Source organism: Genypterus blacodes, unplaced genomic scaffold (assembly GCF_046128005.1).
Source record: "Genypterus blacodes isolate CSIRO-AG114 ecotype Tasmania unplaced genomic scaffold, CSIRO-AGI_Gbla_v1 ptg000064l_1, whole genome shotgun sequence".
Classification (NCBI taxonomy): Eukaryota; Metazoa; Chordata; class Actinopteri; order Ophidiiformes; family Ophidiidae; genus Genypterus; species Genypterus blacodes.
The window spans coordinates 175,207-195,294 of NW_027466876.1; the positions used below are offsets into that span (position 1 = coordinate 175,207).

General features: G+C 40.8%; 1 protein-coding gene across 1 annotated transcript in view; it reads right to left on the minus strand.

Moving 5' to 3' along the window:
* Positions 1 to 17,802, minus strand: part of fndc1 (fibronectin type III domain containing 1) — a 37,796-nt gene extending 19,994 nt beyond the window's left edge. Inside the window, exons 1-9 of the mRNA XM_076154870.1 lie at positions 17,730 to 17,802; positions 10,009 to 10,203; positions 8,075 to 8,143; positions 2,637 to 2,882; positions 2,373 to 2,471; positions 2,111 to 2,228; positions 1,773 to 1,960; positions 318 to 425; positions 17 to 205 (exon numbers count right to left, since the gene is read on the minus strand). Coding sequence (XP_076010985.1) covers positions 17 to 205; positions 318 to 425; positions 1,773 to 1,960; positions 2,111 to 2,228; positions 2,373 to 2,471; positions 2,637 to 2,882; positions 8,075 to 8,143; positions 10,009 to 10,203; positions 17,730 to 17,802 — 1,285 coding nt within the window. The remainder of the gene's footprint in view (positions 1 to 16; positions 206 to 317; positions 426 to 1,772; positions 1,961 to 2,110; positions 2,229 to 2,372; positions 2,472 to 2,636; positions 2,883 to 8,074; positions 8,144 to 10,008; positions 10,204 to 17,729) is intronic.
* Between the last annotated feature and the right edge of the window lie 2,286 nt (positions 17,803 to 20,088).

The window sequence follows — 20,088 nt, forward strand, 5'->3', positions numbered from 1 at the left end:
GAGTTAATTTGCTTACTTCCTGGCATGGCAACACTTAAGACTTTGCTCTGAGGTCCCTGTCCCCTCCTGTTGGTAGCTCGGATTTTAAAGATGTAGCGGTCTCCAGGTATGAGGCCTTCTATGGTGGCGGAGCTGCTGCTGCCACGGTATGTCACACTTTTCATTCCAAATGGCTTCATAGCAGGAGCATAAGACAGGATGTACTCTACAAGTAGGGATAGAAGAAATAGCAGTTTTCTAGATGAGTGGTGTGACTACGGGCCATTAACATTCCAATAATAGTATTTGCAAATCTGAACTTAATCTCCTCATCTGACCTCTTATTCTCCCATTGGGTTCTTCGGGTGGATCCCAGGTTGCAATAACAGCAGTTCCTTTCCCTCGCAATGGCTTGACTTCAAAGTTCTCTGGTGGACCAGATGGTGCTTGGAAGTGAAGAGAACACAATTGAATGTAAACAAATAAAAACATTAGCACTGGAGGCCACATCATGAGAGAACAGAGTGATGGAAAGTGCTACTTAAGAACATGGCGTCAAATTAGGAAAGTATTGCTGTCATACATTTTTCAGTAACCTCCCCTTGAGATCATCTATGGAGATGTAGAAGTGATGGAGATCTGAGCCATATAGTAAATGCTGACATCCCAATGACCCCTGGCTCAGGAGCTGCCATGACATAGTATAAAAGCTGCAATCATGACAGAAGCAGCCAACACTAGTATGAAATATCCAGTGGGAGTTGCACATACTGAACATCTAGAAATAAATAAGTGGCGAAGACTAAACAGACAGGGTTACGCAACATTTAACTCTGTTATGCAACTCTGAATTCAAGGAAAATGTAAAACTGAATATAGACATATTTGTTTGACACTAGAGGAAGTAATGATAGAATGCAGGCCTGTTGAGCCCCATATCTCATCAAACAGGCATTTAATGCATGATAGAGATTACGTTATTATTCTTTCCTATTGGACACCTGGGACATGCTCAGAGTGCACAGGTTGACACTTGAGGAAGAGGCACAGTGCAAACACTGGAACGTTTGTGAGATAGCACAGATTTCCATTAAATAAAGTGATTAATCAACTCAATGCGCTTATTGATCCAATTTACTGATCACTAACACATGTGAGGTAAATCCAGATTAAAACATCATCCAGATGTTTACAATCAAACTGAATAGCTGTTAATTTCTGTGTGAAGGCATTTTATGACTATCTTAAAATCCCGGAGTCCTCTTTCAACACAAATGCTAAAGCAGGCAGCTAACATCATTTTATTTCAGTAACCCTGTTCTCTCTGCCACATGATGACCCATTTGGAGAGGTAGCAAGATGAAATGCTGAACAAAGTAACACTTAGTAAGGAGGGTTTTTGTCTGTGTGGTATACATATAATAAGTAACACTTCAAACACCCTAGTGACCATTCTTGGTCTATGAGCCGTAAATATGAGTGAAAGACATTTTTTGTTGCCCCTAACACAATGTGCCTACAAGAAAAACAGATGATGAAGGTAATTGTTGAATAACATTAGATCGTAATGTAACACTAGTCCTGGCAGAACAATATGTAAGACTCTGCAACACTGCAGCTGATGCATGATTAATATTATTAACGAGTGCAGCTGTAGATGTAGACCTGTTTGACGTGATACAGAAAAACAGAACAGACTATAGTTAGCAGTTAAATTCTAATCAGAAATGACTATCAACTGAACTGCGGTTTATAAAATCACAAGTTATAAACTGTTCTTTGAAAACACATACCAGACTCAGGGGTCCTCTGAAAGACGGACACGCTCCACTTGCCGTGGTTTTCTCCCTGAGAGATTCTGACAGAGAACTCATACATGCCATCGGCTGACAGTGTGTCTATCATCACTCTCCTCTGGGGGCTCTCCTTATACTCCCACCGTGCTGATTCACCCTTCTCTCTGAATCTAACTGTGTAGTATCTGGGTCAAGAGAAAAAGGAAATATTTTATTGCATTTGCAAGCCTTACATTTGGGAAACTCATAAAACACCAATTGAAAGGTTACAACACATACTCTCTCTTTTTCCTTATTAGTACACACACACACACACACACACACACACAGCCCACCTGGATCCCCCAGGGGTGATCTTCCCCATTTCGATAGGAGGGTCAACCCAGGAGATGAGAACAGACTGAGGGGACATGACCCTCACACCGATGTCCTGGGCTTCATACTCCGGTGGCTCTGAACACACACACACACAGAGAAATCTCACTCTGTATTCTCAAAACTAGACTCATTTTAAAAATGACTCAAAGTACTACTACATTAGGTTGAGCAGGTGGAAAAGAAAAGCAGTGTAGTGATTCATTATAGACCTGTAGGTACCTGGTGTGGCTGTTTTGGTTGCGACCGCTCTGTTGACGGGTCTGCTCTGGCCTGATGCTTTCTGTGCCTGCAGTGACACCACATGAACGGACTCAGATGCTATGAACAGAAAGGGATACCAAGCACGGCCAGGGTTTACACTATGGACACTAAGATAGTACAAACTAAATGTATACATTTACCTCAATGTAAAAATAATAATTTACTACAGCCTAAAGCTTTGCCTTTTAAATCTAGTATTGTGTAGAATGTGGGTTGTCGTACTTAGTTTGGCGGTATTTCGGTTCCTTTGGTCTGACTGAGGCTTGGTGTTGTGGTAACGTCTCCTCTCCAGCGGGGGAGTTCCTGCTGAAGCTCTCTCAGGCTGTCTAGGGCCGGAGGAGGACTGAGGGGGCCTCGGGTGTGTCCTGGCTGTGGACACACCTGATGGGCGAGCTGTTCTGTCCACTCGGTTGGCCCGCTGAACACGAGGCTGATTTCTGGCTGCAGTTCGTGGAGACAGGGCCAGACCTGTTGGAGGACGATGGTGGAGTCAAAGTGCAACAAAGTTAAACATATTTTTATTACCACGACTCATTCATTGTTTGGGTTCTGTGCAGTTTGCTGAAATTGTAACTGCTGTGGAAAATCATTGAACGTAACTGCCCCCCACTCCAAACAAAACACATTACATTAACCGATAAACACATAATTGCAGGTCTCGTTCATCAAACAATGGCTGGAAACTTGCCCAGCTGTCACAACTGTGCTGTGGGACCACACCATGCCCCCTGTCATCGACTCCAACCTCTGCTCTTTTGCTTCCTGCTATAATTGGTTCTAATCCCACTCTAGTGGTGGCTCTGTCTTTGACAATGACTCAAACAACCAGATGATTTTCCTCATCTTGGCCCTCTGGCTGCAGCGCTCAGTGAGGAGTGGCTACATAACGAAAAGCTCCCCTGTCCCTTTCACTCATTTGTCCTCTCCTCCCTCTTTCCCTCCCTAATCCCTCTCTCATAATCACTGACAGATGAATAGGCTCTGTTTCCCATCAGGCTAACTGTACGCACGTATGGGTGATTCCTGACTCGTCTGCTGATGTCATAAAGCAGATTTGACTAAAGACAAAGGAGTTACAAGATCAAATATGATTTTAAAGGAGAGTTTTAGAGGTTTTAAATTTCTTATGTGGTGGTGCCTTTCCCTTCCCACAATGCCATAGCAAATGTGTGGTGGAAAACTAATTTGAGATGGGACAGAATGGATTTTAAAATGACAAGAAATGGGAGAGAGGGAGTTCAGAGTAAAACAAACAAGTAAAATAAACTTAGACACTAGAAAATGTTCAATCAAGAAGTGGGAAGTTTTGTATCAGCAAGACTTGGCAGCTTGGTGTTCCAGTTCCTCTGTGTCTATCCTGCTGTCTCTCCTGCCAGCACAGCTGAGTGGATTATTTCCCTTTGGACCTGAAGAGAACTGGCCGATACAGATTAGCTATTTGCAGTGATGACTGTTTGGTGATTCTCCAACTCCATGTCTCCTTTTCTCCACATCAATTTTTTCCTCTCCAAATTCCTTATTTTCACATTTTCTCTCTATGGTTTTCCATTTGCATTTCCTTCACTAAGCAGGCCTGTCAGGTCTTCTTGCTTGCCTGCCAACCTGACAGCATATCTGTCCATATGTCCATTAAAGGTGTTTTAAGTACAAATCTTATTCTACAGTAATAAACTAAATTCCCAATCAGAAAAATGAAAATGAGTTTAGCCGGACAGATTTTTGCAATACTTCTATTCACCTTGTTCTGAATGTGCATCCAGGCCTGAGCTGAGGTGAGACAACACCCACTGACACACCCCCAGGTGGGTCTAAACAGGCATGTAGGTTGGTAATGTGTGTTGGGAGGTCAGGTTCAGAATCTATGGGTTTGTCCTACTGCATTTCCATAGATGTCAATCCAGTTTTAGCAATGGTCAACACAAAGGACTTACTTACTCTAAAATAACAAAAAAGTAGAAGAATATGTCCCCTTTGAATGATGCAAGAATCATCAAACAGACAATGAAACGTGTCAGTTTTCTGAATTTCCATCTATTTTTCTAACGTCAGTGCTGTTGTCAAGATGGTGTAAAATGAACTTGCAGAGACCTTCGACTTTGTTGAAACAGGCTATCCAACATTATGTTTATTCATGTGTCGTTTGTCAATTGTACCTCATCATTGGGTGGTAATGAAGCTAAAAGCACAATCTGTATTGCATTAGCTCACAGCAGTAACATAATTCTGATCATAACAAAAGTAGACACAAAGTTCATTGTGATGGATGGCATGTCTCAAATTCCATGGATCTACAGTTTGATTTGTAGACCTTAATGACATTAACTTAAGCCAATGTTGTAATGCTGTTATAGTTTTGAAAACAGCTTGGGTTTGAAATTGTGCAAATACACACATTTAAGCAATTATTACATCGCATGCATTGTTACAACTCTTGCATAATCCTGTGTCACCACCCACGTTTGCATCTCCTCATGCTGCTTTGACCAGATTTTCATGATCTTATTGTCATTTAATGGATATTTAAACATCAATCTTCCTCTACTCTGCTGTAGCACCACTGTGCACATTGAGAGAACCCAAGCAAAAAGCCACCCTGTTCTCATTGGCATACTTTGTCAGGCCTGATTTGGCAACACCCATAGACTGCAAAACAAGGATGCATGGTCGAACCCTCACCCATTAGTCCCCAGAAATGTGGTGATCAATTCAAATAAAGAATGACGATTACCCCTCCTAGCCCAAGCTGTAATTTGGCGAACAGTCAAAACTCTTGTGGGCTGTTCACAGCCAAACCTTTTAAAAAGGCTACAAGATCCCCCACTGTATGCTCAGTCAGGCTCCTCCACTACTCAGACCAAGTCTCAGCAGACTGCCGCTGTTGCATCACGCAGATACATGCTAGTATCAACATCTTTCTTCACTGCTTCAAGTTTAAGATACTGTACTACAATTGCCATAATTTTTAAACTAAAGTAACTTTAAGCTCTTTACTTACACATTGTTTCTGTCAATTCCATATAACAAATTCCTGGTCACTTTTCATGTTCTGTGTTTTTGTTAGTTAGTTTTGAAGTTTTTTAGTTAGTTTAGTTTTTGCTCATATCTTTGGGCCTTCAAATGTAAGATTTAGTTTCCTTGCTTAAAAGTACAGATCAGTTCTTAAACAAGTTTTTCCCTTTGAAACCCCCTTCGTTTCTCAGTATACCGACTTTTATCAAATTAGCTCAGCTCACAATTTTCTGATTGAGTTATGACTATTTGTTTTATCAATCATTCCAGAAGAAATTACTTTTAATTGAACACAGTTGTCCCTACTATATTACCCCATAAAATTAGGGAAAATAACAAAAAACATAATATGCCGTCTGTAACTGCTGACTGAAAACAGAAAAAAGCATATGGTTTTAATCAACGAGCTTCTGATTTTCCTTATTTTCTCCTCCCTTTCTCTCTCTCTCTCTCTTTCTGGAAAAGTGTCACAGTGCATAGTTTGGCCCAGGTTACAACGCCGCGGACCGCTAAACCGTCCATTCCACAGTTTGCTCCCTGCCAGATCCTTGCTGTCTTTCCTGGAAGCTCGATGGTCTGAGGTGCTTCCAGACAGTCATGCCGAACTACAGTGGACACCCACCACAATGTATGCGGGCGGAGACGTGCGTGTGCCGCAGGGTAAACTGCCTGACTTTACACACCCTCTTCTTGGACATTACCTCCAGAAACAATCTAAGCTGCTGCCATAATTTGTTAGAATTTGGTTTGATGATGATGAGGGAGAGCCAGTCATTTTCAGCCTACCTACTGTTCAAGTTAAACAAACGTTTCTTAGAATGAACTGGCGGAAGAAATAATCAATTCAGACTCAGTAACTTAGAGCCAAAGTAAGCAAGCATAGCCTAAATGCCAAAAAAGGGGTTAAAGTGAAAAAGGCAAAATCTTGCTTTTCATTAATTTTTGTCTTTTGCTTGCCAGACTTCCAGTATAATAAAAGGATAAAATATATACAACAGTCCTATTTCCATTCAATGCTTTATTTTAAAGCATCTCTGAAAGAAACACGTATCCATCCACATCCACTTCGGCAGCACTGCTGTGGTTTGGGTCTAATCTGACACTAAGCTTTCAGGGCAATAAAAGACCTTTATGGTTACTGGATGCATCAGGTTGTCAAGTTCTGAACCTTGAATGAATGTTGAAAGATTGTTCAAAACATACTCTCAAAACTATAAAACGAGGGATAAACTTGGAATATTACTGGAGTTAATTACCTAATGTACTAGCTCTATCTAAATTCATAATGCTGAATTGCTGGTTGCAAGGTTTTTACTTTTCTCCAGGCTTCAGTCTTATGTTACATAGCCCGAGAGCAGCAGTTCTTTGGCTCCATATATTGAGGTTTAATGTAATACATTAGTTTTGTCTCCAGAGAAGCTGTGCTTCAAAGAAATTCAACAAACTGCAGAACAGCACTCTGGTTTAGTGGTTTACCCTGTCATCTCACAGTCAGGAGGTCCTGGGTTCAGTTATTGGTCTTGATTCTTTCTATGTCTAGATTTTGAACGTGTTTCCTCGAGACGCCCCTGCCACAGTGCAAACATGCCAGTCAAGAGGTGCAGAAACGCATGATAACTCACAAGAACAATCTGAGAGTTAACTGTGTGATAGACACACTGGCCAGCTGGAGTCTTCCACTGGAGGAATGTTTCAAAGCTGTGGTGCTTTTGCTATGGTCTGACTCAACCAATGAGTTGTTACGTTTGTTATACTCTGTTCGGTGTGGTTTTAGACAGAAGAATGATAATGCTCACTCAGCTCATTGGTCAGAATAACTGGGGTTGGAGCGAACATGAAAATGAAAATAGGAACCAGTTTATTGTGCTGGGTTAGCAATATGAGACGGTAACAACAAAATGATTGGCATAAGTTTCTCGTTTCTTATTTGGGCCATACACCAAGCAATTCTCTGCAGCACAATGCTGAATTTAAATGAACCTCAAGACAACGTGGAAGACCACATATTGCTTCACATTAGGAGACAACCTGCCTCTAGATGGGTAAAAAAGAGGATGGAGCACATATTTAGGATATCCATTGACATGCTAATCTTCAACGTGAGGAAAATTGATGTCTTCCAACTTTTTCAGTAGGAGTCCGAGTTATAGTTTACTCGGTAACCATGCATACCTAACTGGCTCTCTGGCTTCATATCAACCAATTTGGATTGTCTTCTACAGTAGTTTGTCCACAACTTGAGCTGTGCCAAAGTGGAAAATGCACCAGAGTCCAATTCAAATGCAATAGACCGCGTAGCTGTGAAAATGCCTTTGAATAATAGTCTGTATTGATCCAACAACAATTACAAAACCTGGCTAAATCATGTGAATCTATACATCAGGCTACACGTCTACACTGCTGCTGTGTTTCCCCCGCCGATCCCACAGAGACAGAAGGTGCAATGAAGAAGAAAGGCAATGAAAGGAGAGTGAGACATAGCTCTGTGAATGATTATCACGTTAGATAAACTTGCTCCTTTTACGTCTATGATGACAGCAGATCATTTCAGGCAAACTGCTTCATTTCAGCAGAGGATTTTTACATGGCTGTTCACTAACACGTACCGCTCCTGTGCGTTGTGGGTAAAGATGCCTTGGGATCAGGTTTACTCGCTGATGAGTTGCTGACAGGTGCACCGCCCACCACAGCAAAGCCATCCAGGTTAACCCATTCAGGATCTAAAGAACATGTAGGTTTGCAGTTTACATTATTACATTATCAGTATTCATTGGTATGCATGCATCAAAGGAGAGATGTGTCGGCACTCTATTAACTCTTTGGAGTCTAAAAGAATTTATGAAATTAGAGTTGTTATTGTCTTTAACACATAAAAGCTGCACTGTAATAATCGTTCAGTAGACACATTGTGAAGTGGATCACATATCCATGATTTTCTTTTTCCACATTAACCAGAATCAGATTTTTGAGAGACCAAGGTTTGTTTAAGACTTTTATTCATTTTCCAAATTTCTACAATACTTTTGGTTTCAAGAATTCAATTTCCTTCTGATGGCGAAGAACTATTAGGAAAATGACTATTAGGAAATTGAGACTTTGTCCAAGAAAATTTTCTGTTTTTTTTTTAAGTTTTGCAGCATTTTCTAGAATCAAATAGAAAAGGAAGAATCAAAAAATTGTTTTCATGTTGTAGAAGTATAAATTGTTGTACCGACTTGTTAAACTACCCGTTACTCTACTCTACTACACTATTAGTTTTACAGGTGCAAAATGAAAACAATTCCAATTCCAAAAGTTCAACTGTACAATTACACAAAACTCCAAAGGGTTAAAAGCGCATTTTTCTGCTTCAGAAAGAGAAACGTGGGTGTGTTTCTGTCTGTCCCTCTCCTTTTACTGTCCTCTCCATCTTATTTCCTCATTGGCCCTCATAAGTCCTCTTACTTTGTTGCTCTAACAGGGGCTGAGCAGACACATTAATGAGGTGAAGGCCGGCAGCGTGGTGTTATTTATGATAACTGATTTTGCTTGCATGCTGCCGAGGGAACAACACAGATCGATCTGCAAGGAATTTCTGGAAAGTCAACACCGAGACACAGCTTGGCTGCCAAAGATTTATGGCACTCTGCACTGGAGCTGGATAGACCACAAGGCTGCCACAGCAACACACTGGGCAGCACACATACAGGCACAGAGCGCTCTCTCTCTCACACACACACACACACACTTACACTCAGACACGGCATCTGCAAATGCATATTTAAATTCATTAACACTCACATATGCACATAACATAAGACAATGCATGAGTGCAACACTTGGCACCGCCCTATTTCACACCACAACACACACACACATACAGTGACCACAACACAAGGGATTGTGTTATAGGAGCTGGGTTGGGTTTGGTTGTGGAAAAGAAGGGTTGGCTGCAGACTTTGAGCCGCTGATGAAGTATTACTGTAAGATGCCAAGGACAGAGGAAAATGGAATAATGACAAAAGCAGGCTAGACTGTGTCAACACTGCAAACTCAGTGTGTATAGAGCTGAAGGCCCAGACCAGGGTTCTATTAAGCCGGCTTAGGAACTAGCAGAGAGGCTGCTGAAACCTAAATATAATGTCCTGTGTTAAGATGTAAATATCTACTGTCTGCTTGGCCGGGACGGTGATGGCCACTCATGCACACTTCCTTCACCAGAGCGCTCTGTTCCCACACATACAAGTGCGTACAATCAATAATTGTACACAGCTTTGCTTGTCCCCTCCTCATGCTTGGCATTTGTCTTGAAAAAGTGCAGAACTCTGGGATTTGAAAACACGCTCCAAAGTTTAAGCCAAACCTTTTCTTTTTTCTTCTTCTTTTCCTCCGTTTATTTTCCTCAATTATTTCTTTGGTGCAACAGTGCTACCAGCACTCCTCATGTCCCTGAGAACACACATACTCATTTGTTCCCAATTCTAGTGGTTACATCACTAAATTTCAAACAGCCCCACAGCGTGTTCCTAACTCGGATGAGCTCATATCTCAAGTCCTCCGCACTGATTTTCACCTCCTCTTGTCTGTCTGTCTCTTTCTCTCTTACCTACATCCTCCAGTGGATGCGTGTGGTTGTCCTTGCCCATTTTAGCAAAGCGGTGAGACCTCATGGGTTTGCTGGAGCTGATGCTGAAGCGTTCCACAGGTTTTCCATCCAGATGGATCGGAGGCTCCCAGCTCTCCCTCAGGCTTTTTTCCACAGATCCTTGTTTCCCGTTGTGTGGCCTCAGGGGCTTTTCTGCTGCAAAACAAAGAGGACTGTATGAATTTCAGGATGTTTATTTAAACAGTCCTCTGCCCATAATGTAGTTTTGATTGTCCCCAAGTGCTCAGTGTGAAAGCCTATTGTCCTTACACGATGCATACCACTGAAGCTCTGCAATTCATCAATATAATTCTACTTCAAATTCACCAAGACAATTGTTTCCTCTAAATGTATCAAACTTGGCATTTAAACTGGCACTGATTCTGATGATGAATGAGTTTGAGTGCAAGACAAGCCTGAAAAGTAGAAACTAATCTAATGATTAAATAAATAAACGAGAGTCTGGTTGAATGCTAAAGGAAAGGCACAATTACAAATCTTCATTTTCACTCTTGGCTAGATTCATTCACAACAAAACAGAAGCCATGACACCACTCCGTTTGGGGAACAATCTCTGTCCTTGTTTCAGTTTGCACCCAGTTTGCACGATGTGTTACAGGGATGATAACATAACCTTCCAACACACCAATAACAAAGGCAGATAAACTTGTGCTTTTAAACTGGCTCCATCAGCTTCGTCTTGACACGTTCATCCATTTTTCTAGTTGTCACGGTGATTTTGCTCCTGACCTCACTTGCCATCACAATCCCTTTCATTTTTGCATCCACATGTGTAGTTCACATCAATAATATATATAATTCAGGCCTTACTTGTAATTGCTAGACTCTAATTACAGGAATAGAGGTTTAACTGGATCACAAGGCGTTTTAGGCGTGTCTTAAAGTATTGTAGAAATCGTTGGCATGCCAGTCATTCAAGGCTGTAACATGTGATCGTCAGCATCGTAGTTAGGTCGTCTCGTAAACAGCTGGTCCTTATGACTGCCTGTGCTGACCAAAGGTTTACAGCAGCAGTTTTGGTTTAGCATCACCACAAAATCATTCTTTATCACTTCTAAATTCCTATTGCCTGCAGGTGTGAGCCCAGCTGGATCTGCACTCTCGCTTTGTTGCCACAGGAGTTTGGCAGATAAGCGCTGCTCTTCAGAATATCAACATGCTCAAAGCTTGTCTCATGGCTCGACTCGAGGCTCGTCTCAAAGCTCGTCTCACCGCTGCTCCTGGGTACTGATGCCATCAATCCTGGGATACAGACTGACATCACACGGAGACTGAGCGCAGGGACAAGTGTGAGTGTGTTTACACAAAAATTACACAATCTCTGCTCATTATTTGCTCATTAATGCAAGATTACGCTGGTGTCACTTTTATCAGCTGTTCCAGGCAGACTGCACTGACACAAGTCTGGACACACTTCAATCGCTTCCCCCCTGTTTCCAATAAAGCTGTGTATTACGTAGGAGGGGATCTGCTCCGCCGTCCAGACATCAATCTGTGATTTGGCCTCTTTGGAAAATTTATGATCCAAGAGAAAAGCAGATATTTCTGATTAGTTCAAGGCTCTTTCAAGAGCACTGCATGCAAAATCCCCAAACAGGAATAAACAGTTTGGAAAGCAGGTAAGCAGCTGAGTCGCTGCGACATCATAAACATATGGCGGCAGGAGAGAGAGAGAGAGAGAGAGAGAGAGAGAGAGAGAGAGAGAGAGAGAGAGAGAGAGAGAGAGAGAGAGAGAGAGAGAGAGAGAGAGAGAGAGAGAGAGAGAGAGAGAGAGAGAGAGAGAGAGAGAGAGAGAGAGAGAGAGAGAGAGAGAGAGAGAGAGAGAGAGAGAGAGAGAGAGAGAGAGAGAGAGAGAGAGAGAGAGAGAGAGAGAGAGAGAGAGTTGTAGCTATGCAAAGAATGAAGGCAAGAGGCCTGAGGGGTCATTCTGACTGACTGACTGACAGACAGACAGACAGACATGGTATAGGAAGCATGTGCAGGTAAGCCCTGAGGTCAAAGTGTTCCTGTAAAACCGTTCTAGAAAATACTTGCACTCATCGAGTGAGCTCCACTTTTACAAGAGCCTCTCACCCAGTCACACACACTGACCCACCATTCACCTCCTGTGAAGTTTGCCATTAAACCCTAATTACTGCCTTCTACCCCAAACTCCCCTTAATAACGTGTGTGTGGAGGAGAGGGTCCGCTTCAGAGTAATGACAAAAGTGCCAAGTTCCTGTCACTCTGCCCTAGCCTAGCAACAGCACTGCTACACAAACAATGGCAGCAGAGGCTAACCTGCAAGCTAGCTGGCACATTTAAAGTTAAATTGCACATTTACATTAATTGTGAAATGCTAGATAGTGAATAGGACGTCTTCATGGATGTCAATGTTGAAGTCTTTGCACTTTTCAGTTTGAAAACAATGACACATCGTCTTGTTTGGTAAACACAAGAGGGCAACGCTAGTCTGAATGTTGGCAAGCTGCTGCCAACACTTAGTGATACAAAGTAGCTAGGCTATGTGAAACAGCTGCTAACAGCATAGTTACCTAGACGACTGATCTGTTATCATGTTCAGCAGTGATTATTAAGAAAATACTTAAAAGAATAAAACTCTCTTATTGTCCAATCAGAACTGTGTAACATAAATTTCAATTTTGCATTATGACCAGAAATACATTTCACTGCTACTTACAACCTGTGAAACAAACAACCTGTTTTCATTCAGTATTCACAGTAGTGCTGAAACAAGGGGAAAATGAAGCGGATACAAGGTTTCAGAATAAGAACATGGAAATCTGGGTGTGTCATCTTGGATGGGAATCCTTCTTCCACCACTGCAAGTCAGTGATATCAAAGTTTCCACTTTGATAACTTCGATTTTTTTCCATCATTGCATTACAACAACAATGCGTCAGATGACACATGAAACCTCTTCAATCATGCAGGTGTTTCCTTTATGGATTTCCTCCATGTTTGTTGCTGGTATTTGGGTTCTTTATCTCTTGCCAATAAAAAGAAAAATACTTGAAATCCAAACTGCAGATCTATTTTTTTAGATTTCCACTTCCTCATTCTCATTTGGGGATCCGTTTGGATCCCTTTGCAATAATTTAGGACAACACATTGATACACATCTGCTCCCCTGTGCTGCAGCAGTGTTGTGCACGATTGGTGAAAACAGGTCATTTTAGGTAACGGCTCTACTCAAAGACCCCTTTCCAAGCAGACCGCTCTGCTCTCTTTGGCCAGTTATCAGCACGGTTCAGGGCCGGTGGGTTGCTCTTACTTGATGCATTTCTGTAGATTTCAGCCTCAAGTTAAAGATAAAACACTAAATTACACTGAAATTTTTTGGGAAAATAACACAAAGCACTATCTGGCCCCTACATGTTTAACAATAAAACTGATTTATGTAATTGAACACAGTTTTGTCAATATGTAGCAAGTCACAAAATTCTTGTTGCACCCCTGTCAGTCCCTAAGGTCTCTGACTTCTGACCCTCACTTTAGTCTCTCCAGTATTCCATTCTGCCATAAAGCTACAAACAAGACTAAGCTTAGGACCAAGGATGATTCTTGACCTCTGACTGCTGTCAATCACACTGGAACACCTGTCGCCTGTATTCTATGGTTGATGGTTAAGTCTTATTGAGCAGCTCAAAGTGACTAAGAACTCATTTTTGTTTGAAATATCTTCCTAACATGATGCTGATTAAGCAAATAAAACGATGTTGACTTTTTTTTCAGCAGTTAAGGATTTAGATCTAAACAAATTCGGTGTCCATTTGCACCAACATTGCACAGTCGATTTGCATGCTTAATCTTTTTACACATCTGATTTCAAGGTAATGAAATTCATAGGTAAACGTCTGGATTTAAACTAGCAGTAATAGGCTCAATCAGTTGGTTTAGCTATGTGCTTCTTGGGTGCTCTCTAGTTACAAAAGATATGGAAGAACCTCACTGTTTCTGTTCTAACTACTGTTGATTTTTGATTTGGTAAGGTAAAAATGTTTTCAATAATATTTAATATTATGACAACACAGTATTACTGCAAAAATCTAATGGATTTAGTATGCAGCCACACTTTAATTAATAAATCTTAATTTTTGAAGAAATTAGTGCAAGAGTGCAATCTTTCTAATTTCTTCCCTGAAAAATAATAATATCCAATTACAAGGATTTCATGTGTGAAAATCCCTCATTGACAAATAATTGTTAGTCATTAAGTCAAAGTGATTTTTGTTATGAATTGAGCCATTTTTGGATTTTAATTCTGTCACTCTATACTCGGAATCATTTTACATCTGGGACACAGCTTTTGCGTTCTGACATCTACTTTGCTGTGACAGGTGTGATCACACGCCAGGTGCAACCTGTTTAAACAAATGGAACAGTGATGACATCATGACATAAGACATGCCGTTGCTGGCAGGTTTGAAATATAGCCAAGCTGGGGGTCAACCAATGTTAGGTGATCAAACCTCAGTTTATCTTGCATTATGGAAAATATTAGAAATATTAACTGTGCCCTCCTTGACGTCACTCTCATATTTTCCCTATTTAAAAGAAAGAATTCCTAAAGCTCTCTGTAAGATCTGTCATGGGCTCATCCTGCATAATTCCAACATGTTAAGTGGAAATTAAATTCCACTGGCCTGCAGGGACATGAATCCCTCTTTCCCCTGACTCCCTCTCCAAATGATTCTCAATTCTCACTTTGCAGCAGTCAAACGATTGTGGCTGTATGTAAGAAATTGACATCATCAATCATAATCATGAAAAATCTTTTTGTTGTTTTTACACTTCTCTCATCTATAGTGTCCAGATATTCCCCCTATATAAAGTTTGAAGGCTTTAACACTCACAAAACTAAGGAGCTCAACGGCTTTATGCGTCTTTTCATAAATTATATATCTTTACTATATTTAGTCTTGTGGGTAACATAAATGTCTATAAAAAAAATAAAGGATTTTCTTGAGAAATTCTGCTTAAGTGGCCAAAAACAAATATAGAACAAAATTGTAAAAGCATGTTAATTCTCAAAAATCCATCTGAATTTGAGTCTGGAAAAAGAATATAATTTAAAAACAATATCACAAAATCAAATTGCAAGAAAAAAAAAAAAAAATCTAAATTGAACAATTGAAAACAAGAACAATCACTGTAAATGATCATTCCTTGATGATTTCTTATGAATCAACCCAAGAAAAATAACCTTTGTCCACATTTTCTGCGATTTGTGAATGCTTTCTTCAATTTTACTGAACTTACTTTTTTTTTTAATAATTATGTCTTATTTTTTTTTTAATCATGATTTGATTTGCAGAAACTAACATTCTGTGTCGAAATGTCAGATACTCAAAAGCCAAAATTTGTCATCCTGCCTCACACAGTGCAGCTTTTTCAATTGCAAATGGAAGCCAGTAAACATTAAAAGTGTAAAAAGGACTTCAGAGGGTTAATGTGCTACTAAAAACCTTCCAAAACCAACATTTTCCCATGAGCCTAATATCCTCACCAGTTTCGAAAGATTTCAGACTGACAAGCTGATGACATGCTGGTGGAGAAAATAAATGAGTTACACTCTGCACTCCCTCAATAACTATTGTCAGAACGCCAAAGTGGAAGGTACTTAAATGCAGAGCGAATCAGGGGCCAGCAGCAGTGAACTGTGGCTACATCAACTAGCTCCCAGGTGTGAATGTATGTAACTATATATACAGTTTAATGTAAAGCAGAAGCATTACATGAGCTGTCAGTGAAGGCTCCCTGAATGAGGTACAGTGGAAAGGACAACAAGACACAGAGGAGAGGATCACAACAAATAGCAGCTGACTAGCCATATACAATGACCTCATACACTAAGTACTTACAGTTGACAGCAGTCAACCTTTCTAAGCGGCTGCTCAGGGCCCCGCAACCACCAGGGGGATTGGTTTTCTTACTCACAAACACATCTTGATTGAAACTATTCAAACTCTTTGGAGTGTAGATGCAAAGGGGGATGTTTGTTTATGACGTGAGCACTTTTGGCAAGAATCATGTCACCTCAATAAATATGTCTGAAATGAGGAATGAGAAAATACTAGGAAAGAGAAAAGAACATGACAACAGTAAGTGTTCTCTTTCTGAGATCAGCATCGACCTGTAACCAGCTGCCATAGACTGATGTGATAGCGGCTTTAATACAGTGTGGGAAGACAGCTAACTTTACACCGATTGAACTGAAGTGGCCGCAGGTCCATCAGAGGACTGACCCATAAATGCAGACCAGCTCATTCAAGCAACTCAGTTTCCAATTCACCCGATCTGTGTGGCTGACGCAGGAAAAACATCCAAACACCACACAGAAAGGATGGAGGGTTGGATGGATGGATCTAGATAGACTGACTTAATTAGTAGTTAGATGTTCAGTGAACTATGATATATGACACTGTGTTATCATTTTATTAGTGGTTCCTTAACTGAAATTGGCCCTGGATAACAGGGAACAACATGGAAAAGATCACATAACAAAATAAGTGGGCTGACTAATGACAGAGAGAGGAGAGGGGAGAGAGTGTGGCTCAGATTATTCCCTTTCCAAAATGTCAGAGACTTTATGGCACTTCTGAAATTTTGGATATTTTTACAGTCTGGAGGATGTGGGCATCTTTCCCTGAAAATTGATTTCACAAGCAGAGACCGGACTGGAAAGAGAGTGCAACGTAGGTCACTGTAAGTCTCTGTATTCATCCAAACTGCTCTGTCCATCATTCATCCAGTGATGGACAGAGCAGTGAGTACAGTATTAAGCACATAGAGTGGGTGTAAAGTGAGTTGGGCTATTTTTTAACCAGAAAATACTTATGAGAGAACCCCATTTGTAATAATTTGTCTGAATTTCCAATCATCTGGCGGACCATGTACCACCACATGTTGAGCACCACTGGTTCAAGGCATTTTTTGAAACCCATGGAGCAGAACAAAGCTTCAGTTTAGTTCCAGATACCTCAGGCGTAGTTTATCCATTCCTGACTAATGGTTTGTGGTTAGTACGAGAGGCAAAAGCATGCAGCAGAACAACACTCAGGATGTGTGTGAGATGGACAGAAATCTTCATCACATGTCAGCATGCAGCCTGATCTTTGTCTTTTTTTTTCCTCCCCTTATTACCGATCATTCCCTCCAGGATGTGCCCACTCTGATGTAAGGACATATTCCATGACTGCTGCTGGGAGTCCTGCATCATATTTTCCCTCTATGAAGTAACAACCGTGAAAAGATCCACTGTCAAAATCCAAAATTGCTCATTTAAAAATGACTCCTTCACATCTGCAAACAGTAAATCAAACCAAATTAAATACTCGATTACACTCTTAATAGCCACAATCACTCTATTCTTCATGCAAAATGACATCTGCAACATCTGGTGATGTGGAACAATCCAATGCTCACACGCACAGGACTACACATGCGCACACATGACGCGCTTCCCCACCTTTAAGTGCTGAAATAAGACTTAGGCTTCCTAGTTTGGGTCAAATATACGCAACATAACAAATACTTCATCAACTTTTCATCTTGTTATTATAGGAATAGGCACCAAGCAAGAGTAATGAGCTATCAAACGCCAACACAGCGGTAATATGCGTGCACCTGCTCTGGAGAGTACAGATCTCCATTCTTACCTGTCCACCCGCACCCCGGTGCGCAAAAGGTAACGAATAGCGCCAAGAGCGTCCTGCTTGCGCCTAATGCCATAGTGAGTATGGTGCGTTAGTGCAGCGGAGCGCAGCAGCTGGATGCGGGGGGCTGGGACACCGCAAAACCTCCTCCCCTCCCACAGGTCTCACTCACTGCTCCGCTCCGGCGGGATATCTGCGCGTCCGGACGAGAGGAGGTTCAAGTCATCTTAGTTCGTTATTGCTCTTCATTGAATTGTTGCCTTCATTTGCAACCCAATTAGGTAATAGGCTGCAGGAGGAATTTTGGCGACGTGTGTAGTCAAAAAAATGGATTAATCTCTCCTTTTCTTGTTCCTGATTCATGACTTTATCAAACTTGTTTAAATCGAAAATTTTTTAATGATATTTTTACTGCAACGAGTGAGTGAGGGGGGAGAACAGATCAAAACCTCCAAGAGCCCGATAATAAATGACCTAATTTGTGGAGACGAGTGCAATTACATCAAGTTTCCAGTGGATTTTATATTGACCACTAGAGGGGGCAATAGGATGTTTTGTTTATTTATCGTTATTTCAATCAGCTTGAATTTCCATCATTATATTGAAGTTAAACAGAGTAGTTATGAACTAAGCAGCTGGTTTCATAGTTGCATTATATTCTTCTATTCGTGCACAATTATGATGGTTTAGATTTCAGAGAGGATCTATGAGCTTGACGATGAAATCGGACTTTGTCGGCTTAAAACTAAATGGAAACGTGAAATGTTTTAGCAAGTAAGTAATAATTATCATTACGCTAAAGTTTGGCCCAGAATTCTGTTATGGTGAGTTATTAGTTTTGCTTGTAAAACTTGTAAGCGTATATTTTACATTTATTTAGTGCAGGATAATTTCAGTATGCAAGTATTTAAAGCTAATGTACATATTCCACAGTCTGAATATACTCCATATACTACATAAAAAGGCACTGCCCAAATGTTCCTCCAGGTGTCGTTAGGTGTTTACATATGGCTGCTCTGCCATCTAGCGGCCTTTGTTGAACACTACAATTATTGCTAATGTCAAACACACTCCCTTGCCTCCATATATCATTTCATTACATGGATCCATTTACTTATGAATGTATTTAACTCTCAACATTGGCATTTTACGCAGCAGTTTATCTTAATTTATACCCCATTATGAATCTCCACACTTAGTTCTAGTGTGGGTTTTACTTTTCTTTCTGAGCTGTAATGCATTAAATTCCAGTTAACCTCAGTTTTAAATAAAAATGACATATTTAGAGGCAAAGATGGGCAATTTGTGCCATACGTCCATACTACAAGTACACGGGCAACACATAATCTGTCCTTATAGAGCCTTTTGATTTTAATAACGTGCAATATTTGAATAGTGAATGCATAATTTCCCATTATGGCCAATATGTAATGAAACCAAATGCCAGATTTATTAGCGCTTAACACAGAGAGTGAAATCTCTGTTATACAGAACAAGATGTTGAATATGGATGGAGAAGCAAATGACAATGTGTGATTACCATACTGAGTGAAGAAAGAGCAGCTGGAATTTGGGTAATAGTCCCCTGTAGACGAAGCATGTGCCTCAGCTGATCACCTGAGGCTATATGTGTCTATTGGTGCTTACGAGGTAATCATTGTCCTTGGGCAGTAAAAGAGAATCCCCCCCAAAATCAATATGCAAGTGGTTCTGTGGACAGCTTACAGTGTTTTTAGAGTATGTCCTGAACCCTACAAAGGCTTTAGCAGCAGATCAGAATATGAAGTGATGAGGTCAGAGGCAAGAGTTTTGATCAAGTCGAAACGCGAGAGTAGAAACAGGTTTTGTTTCCTCTGCCAAGGAGGTGATGTGTCTGTCTGTTTGTCTGTCACTTGGTTGGTCTGAATTGATGAACTGATTGTCACTCAGCTTGGTGGAAGGGTCAGCCAGGGGTCAGGGAAGAACAACATTACATTTAGGTGCCAATCAGAGTCCAGGGGCAGATACAGATGTCCCTTTAAATAATGTAAGGTTCAAGTAATGCAGAGAGAGAGAGAGAGAGAGAGAGAGAGTGTGTTCTGGTTTGTGTCAGAGCTTATTTGTGAGAGTGAAGAGACAAGATGTTTGGCATGTAAACATCCATCATCTCTGCTGATACATCTCTGCTGATCTCATTTCCAATTTGAAGATGCCCAACAGTCAGTGAGTGTGTATGTGTGTGTTTGCTAAATAGCAGTTAATCACATTTATCCATCCATCATCGATTCCCAGAAGATGAATCAGTGATGCACATCCTTTAGTACGTCTGTTTGGTGCCGTGTTCTCTGAAGTGGTTCACACAAAGATGGTACAAATGAGTGAC